This window comes from Rhinolophus sinicus, chromosome 1 (genome assembly GCF_057876585.1).
Source record: "Rhinolophus sinicus isolate RSI-liver-muscle chromosome 1, RSI-T2T, whole genome shotgun sequence".
NCBI lineage: Eukaryota > Metazoa > Chordata > Mammalia > Chiroptera > Rhinolophidae > Rhinolophus > Rhinolophus sinicus.
The window spans coordinates 159,876,984-159,883,258 of record NC_142501.1 but is presented as its reverse complement, the minus strand read 5'-3'; the positions used below and the strand labels follow the sequence as shown (position 1 = coordinate 159,883,258).

The following is a 6,275-nucleotide window of genomic DNA, read 5'->3' as shown; positions in this document are numbered from 1 at the left end:
TCTGTCTGGTGCTTTTATTTGGCTCTGGGAGAATGACCATTCATATTCACACAAGTATTAAATCATAATCACAATTCAAGAATTTTAGTCTTTCCTTGTTTTAAGTCTGATTTTTTTCCCTTGTAAGGAAAATATATCAATGCTAATAAATTTTTATGTGGCAGATAAAACTTCAGATATGATCTAGAATAAAGAATTCCCTAATACATCATTGTATCTAAAAACACTAGAAAATCAGAATTAGACATCATAATGTAGAATAGTCTTTTACAACCAGATAATTTTAAACACTTTTTCTACCTACCAGTTGCATACCTGGGCTACATCAGGTTGGCTCCTCTTGGAAATGCTTTAACTTTGCATTTCTGTGGAGCGTTTTGGCACGAATCTTGCCACTGTTTATATGGCATAGTGAAGAGTGTGCTGCACTGGAAACCCAGAAACCATCCTGAGATCCCGCTGAAGGAATTTCTATCCACCTGTAGACTAGGTAACATTTGTATAGGAGACTGGGAACTTTAAAACTGGTTATTTCCAAGTTAGCTGCTAGAAGTTAGCAGCCACTTTTGCCACGTGTACAGCTTACAAACTTGTTATACTACTCTATATACCACCCTCTTTCATCCCCCTTTCCTACTCGTTACAGTTCCAGCAGTGTTGGGAGAGAAATTTTTCTCCTTGGACCAGAAGATAGGCACTTCCGTCCTTCTCATCCCTGTAGCCAACTGTGGAAGGAGTCTGTGGCTCTGCGTCCCTCTTACAGTAAGAAGAGTTGTTGACCTGCCTGGTGAGAACTGGTACTCACGGAGCCACATTCCCATTCCCAGCAGACAGATCACTCATGCATCCCGTGCTCCCGTCTCGAGCCTTTCATTTTTCCTGTTCTGATACTGTTATTTAGGTTCCTAATTTCACGAGATAAATACCCCTACATAGGGCCCAGGGTCTGCCTTTTAAAGGCAGGTCCAGTGGGCCTCCTAGTTTCTATCCCGCTGTTGACAGTGCGTGTGTTAAGGCAGGCCTGTGATCTTTGTTCTTGTAGCTGCTTAGGTCACAACTTGATCTGTGCTACAGGTGTGTTCCAAGCAAGTGATAACCAAGTTCTAGGTTTGGTGAGTAGGTGGAGACAGGATTCACTGTGGCCTCGGCTCTCAGTTGTGTTCTCCAGCAGTTTACAGAAGTTCGATGTTTAGTCTTCAGCTGGCTAACGGTTCTTATGGATAGCCCACTTAAAATTCTGAACATGAAGAGAGAGAAATGGTGGAATTAAAAAGCACACTGAACCCCTAACACCTAGTTTAGATTTTAGGTAGTTTTTCTGTATCTTTGAAAGTGACCTTAAAGCCTTTCTGAAACACTGGCAAAGTGTAAACAGCTATCAGTTATCAAAGCCCCATACCTAAATGAGTGTCGGTTCAACCACCACAGTACATTGGGGAAGAAGGTACTACACTGTATAACCTCATTTTCCTTTGCTGTTTAGTACACAGAGAGAGTACTGTCTACTTTCTGGATTAACATGAGATTTAAGTTAGGGACTATGTATTCGAAACACTTGGTACATAAACTCGTGTGTTTATAGAAAAATACAGTGTTCAGATATTGAGGGATGATACGATTTGAAGTCAAAGTCTAATCCTTCGAAGATGAGTAGAATAACTGTAAAATTCTAATTCAAAAATTCATGTTAAACACTGAATATTTTAATATCTGACAATTCTGAAATTAAAGTCTTTTTATTGAATTCAATCAGAAATATACAGTTTTTCTGCAATCCTAAGGTTAATATACAAATAAGTGAAAACGATTTTATAACATCTGGATCAACTTTCTGAATTTGCAAAGTGAATAACATAAACGCAGTTCTCATTTTATTAATTGACTTTGGCCAACAAGTGGAAAATACATCATTCCTTCTGATGGTTTCCTGTAGGATCCCTATAATGTATTTCAAGAAATACAGAATGTATCAGCCTACGGAGCAACAAACAGACATATAGCAGAAGCACTAATTAAACTGATGACTGTCCCCAACGGTGGAAGGAGCGCTTTGCCAGAGGATGCGGAGGGATGGGTTTTGGGACCTGGAACTGGAACTGGCACCGGACCTGGAGCTGTTAATAATGAGAACACAATCATTGACGTGTCATTGTTAATATCATTTATCCACCTATACCATATATCCTGAATATGTAAACAGACGTTCGAGTTGAGTTAGAAACTTACCTGAAATACTTCTAACCAGGAACAGTTTTCAAATAAATACTGTTCATTACTGATTTCAGGCTATATTTTCATATAGATCATTAGGATGTGCCTGATGTAGGTTTTATCTATGTAGACAAGATAATTGTTCAAGTTCTCTAGAATGCTTAGCAAATTTTATATATATATATATATATATATATATATATATATATATATATATATATATATATATATATATTACACACACATATATATGGCAAGGTAAAGTTTAATTTTCTTCTGTTTCAAGTAAGAAATATTCCATTTGCAAATTCTCAGTTACCACTACATTGAATATTGATGCATTTTAAAACACAAAGCCCTGCAAGTTCATAAAAAAATTAATCTTTTCCCTTATATATAAAACACTGCTCTGGAGAAAACTGCTTCTCTTTCATCTGAAATAGAGGAGAGGAGCAGTGCAGTCCATCCATTTCAGGATCTGCTTCACACTGCCTTTAACTCAGATACCTGACTTCTGGCTGTGTTTTGCTTACACTGTACAAGGGAGGATTAACTGGAAGTAACAAAATGGGATCACCACTCAGATTTCATAAGTGAGGCCAAAAGAAATAGTAAATTTTATAAAAGCCTTCAACTCATTTTGTCAATTTACTTGCCATAATTATAAACATGCAGTTATATGTATACAGATGGGGAAGTGGACAGACAGATGTACGCATGCATTAGTTTGTTGCTACAGAGCAGTGGTTCTTAAGGGGCAGTTGGAAATCTGTCAGGTTATTTTTTTGATTGTCACAACAGTGGGGTGGAATAGAGGGCCAGTTTTGCACCATGAAAAATTCACCCACTTTCACCCAAATTTCAAATGCATTGCTAGACATACACGTAAGTTAAAAACCTATTTATAATGCTCAACCCAGAACTTAAATCAGTTTTACATATAAACAAAATATTTTTGAATAGTTTTAATAAACATTAGTTTCTATCTAGTACCAACTATATTTCTTCACATTCATTTTATACTTAGAATAGCTTCCAGTCTTAAGTCCAATTTATTTGCGTAAGTAAATACAACCATCTGTCTACTACATTATGTCTTCTAGTATAATCTAGGCATTTATATATTAAAATGGATCTAATTTTGTTACAAATTATAGTTAGGACATTATATTGATTCTTTTATGGGTGCAGGTAGGTCTTATCTATGAATCTTATTTCAGGATAGTGTAAATAAGGGCTTTATAAAGTAACTTGTTTTGAAAGAGAACTGGGTTGACAGGATTGAGAACAATTGCTCTAAAAAGTACAGTCTCTACACACAGTTCAAAATGTTCAAGAAACAAACTCAAATTTCCCCCACCATATACACACATATAAGCACTTGGATATGACATTATATTCTGTTAGGATGCCTTAAATTCTTGTAACTGGTTCTTTTTATCAAGGAAAAAAGTTTTCTATATTGCAGATCAAACATTTGTCAACTAAGGAAATGAGATTTCTTACTAGGACTCTTGGTGTCTTTGTGACTTATATTCTAAAATGTAAACAGATTTTTAGTTAATTGCATTGTACACTTATTTATCCAGAAGAGAAAAATCTGATTAAATGATTAAGCAAACTTGGTTATTTCTGAGAGTTGGTCTAGGGGTAGGGTATTAGGTTTAGAGGTATGTTCTAAGGTTGGGGGAAAGGTTTTAATGTTTCTCATTTGCACTCTGAATTTTTTTTTTTTTTTTACCATGTATGTGTTTCCATTAAAAGAACAATTAAAATTTTGATTTCAAAAATACTTTTTTTACATACTGAATTTAGATTCCCAAGTACGACATTAATATCCACCATTTATTGAGTGTTTACTATGTGTCATGCACTGTGCAGATGCTTTATGTACATTGTCACCTTCACTTCTCACATCCTAGAAGGTAGGTGTAGGTGTCTGTACTATACAGATGTTTCTCAGGACTTAACGTAAAACCAGAGGTGATCAGTGGTAGCAATGTCTTATTTCCAAGCCTCTGCTCCTAATTCTGCTATATATCTCCAAGTGTGTGCCTAGCATTGAAATATTAATATTGCCATATTTTGACGGCTTTGAAGCCAAATGCCAATTCTAGGAGCCCAGGATAGAGGTGTATTTTTTATAACTAAATCTGGATGAAAGACAAGTGTCGTGTGACAGAATGTGAACAAAACTTGAAAAGTTTGAGTCCTGCTTGTCTCCTTGTAGCCTTTACAGATTCCTTAACCTTCCTATGTTCTATGTCCTCATCTCTGAAATGACAAAACAGTATTTATCTTGGATTAAATGAGATCCAGTGTAAATGTTTTAACAAAAAAGTGTGCTCTACACACAGCTTTCCAGGCAAGGACACAGGACACCATACAGAACAGCCCCAGCAAAACCTAGTGACCTATTTGTTGGAGGACGTGGGTAGTGTAGTGCGCAGCATGGAAATGGCTGGTCCCGTGCTGCACAGTTCACATACACACCTCTTTGATGATGTATTCCTGTGACGACAGATTCCCTACAGTAGCCAGCTCACCCTGGGAAGCCTCCCTCCTGCCCCATTCTGGAATAGACAGGTGCAGCTGGAAGCCAGCTGTTGCAGTTTCAAGCACCTTTTTCTCTGCCTGGCCCAGGGAGCCATAATAGCAGCTCACACTGAAAGTTCTCAACATGCTTTCCCTCCGGCTTGCAGACTGGGATGTCAGAAGCTATGCAGCCCAGGTGTCCTCCCCAGACCCCTTAAAACAGGTTATTGAGTGATTATGGCAAAGGGCTCAACTCCATGGTGCCTCCACCCCTAATAAAAAATGTATTACCAGGTTTTTCATCCAGTTGTACCACTTTTATCCCTAAATGAGAAAAGATTTTCAGATGATAATAAAGAGAGCTACTGTTGACTACTATTGGAAAATACTGTGTTTCTCCGAAAATAAGACCTAGCTGGACCATCAGCTCTAATGCGTCTTTTGGAGCAAAAATTAATATAAGACCCAGTCTTATTTTACTATAAGACTGGGTCTTATGTAATAATATATATCATATCATATATAATACCGGGTCTAATTAATTTTTGCTCCAAAAGACACATTACAGCTGATGGTCCGACTAGGTCTTATTTTGGGGTAAACATGGTACTATTCATTTGCCAATACTTTATCTCATTAGGACTTTAATGAGTCCTATGAGACAGAAGTTTTCTTCATTTTACAGATGTGGAAGGAGAGTGGAGTAACTGATACAAAGTTACCCAGAGGCAAATGGCAGAGGAGCGACTTCCTGAAGCTGGCTCTCTGCACAGCCCATGTTCAGTCCCCACACCTTGCTCACGTCATACTTGGGCCCAGAGAGTGAATAGAAAGCTGGCTTACCTGGTATTTGGATGGGTTCATGGCTCTTCATACCTAAAGACAGAAATGAATATTGGTTAATGTTAATCAATTATCTTGCATTGTTAATGCTTCCTTTTGTCTATACCTCCACTATCTTTGATCTTAAAAAAGAAAAAAAACAGTAACAACAAAAACATCTTTCAATGGCTCTTCATTCTCTAACTGGACTTCAAGAACTCCCATGATTTGGCCTGTATGTCTCCAGCCTTATCTTCATAGGTAGTCCTAGTACATCAGCTTTTAAATGAAACCAGGTAAGACTGCTTTGTTTAGTTCTGTAAGCTCTATGATTGGGCGGCCTTCTCAGTCCCTCTGACCTTCAATTCCTTACTTATGCAAAAGAAATACCTTGCAGGTTATTGTAATAAGTGATGATTAAAGGAGATACATCATAAAAGTGCTTAGTACTCTGCATGACACATAAGCATTCAGTAAAAGGAGTCCCTCTGTTCTGGCTTAACCCATTCCTCAAACTCTCCAGGTCGAGTAATGTCCTTAGTCCCCAAAGTGCTCAGTCTTCTAACCTTGTAGCTAGTCTCAGTAAGTAAAAAAGTCACTTACCAGGTAAGACAGTGGACTCCTGGCTTTTCTTTCCTAAACATGAGAATAGGAAGAACTATTTAGTGAAAAAATGCAATTGTCTTGAAAATTAATTTAACCTTGTA

The 6,275-nt window shown here is 37.4% G+C and overlaps 1 protein-coding gene across 4 annotated transcripts in view; it reads right to left on the bottom strand.

Annotated features, from left to right (window-relative positions):
• Positions 1–1,723: 1,723 nt before the first annotated feature.
• ART3 (ADP-ribosyltransferase 3 (inactive)) overlaps positions 1,724–6,275 on the bottom strand; it is a 107,472-nt gene continuing 102,920 nt past the window's right edge. For all 4 annotated transcript variants that reach the window (XM_074324442.2, XM_074324440.2, XM_019720474.3 and 1 more), the window contains exons 7-9: positions 6,172–6,204; positions 5,590–5,622; positions 1,724–2,114 (exon numbers count right to left, since the gene is read on the bottom strand). In XM_074324442.2, coding sequence (XP_074180543.2) covers positions 1,975–2,114; positions 5,590–5,622; positions 6,172–6,204 — 206 coding nt within the window. In that variant the 3' untranslated portion in view covers positions 1,724–1,974. The remainder of the gene's footprint in view (positions 2,115–5,589; positions 5,623–6,171; positions 6,205–6,275) is intronic.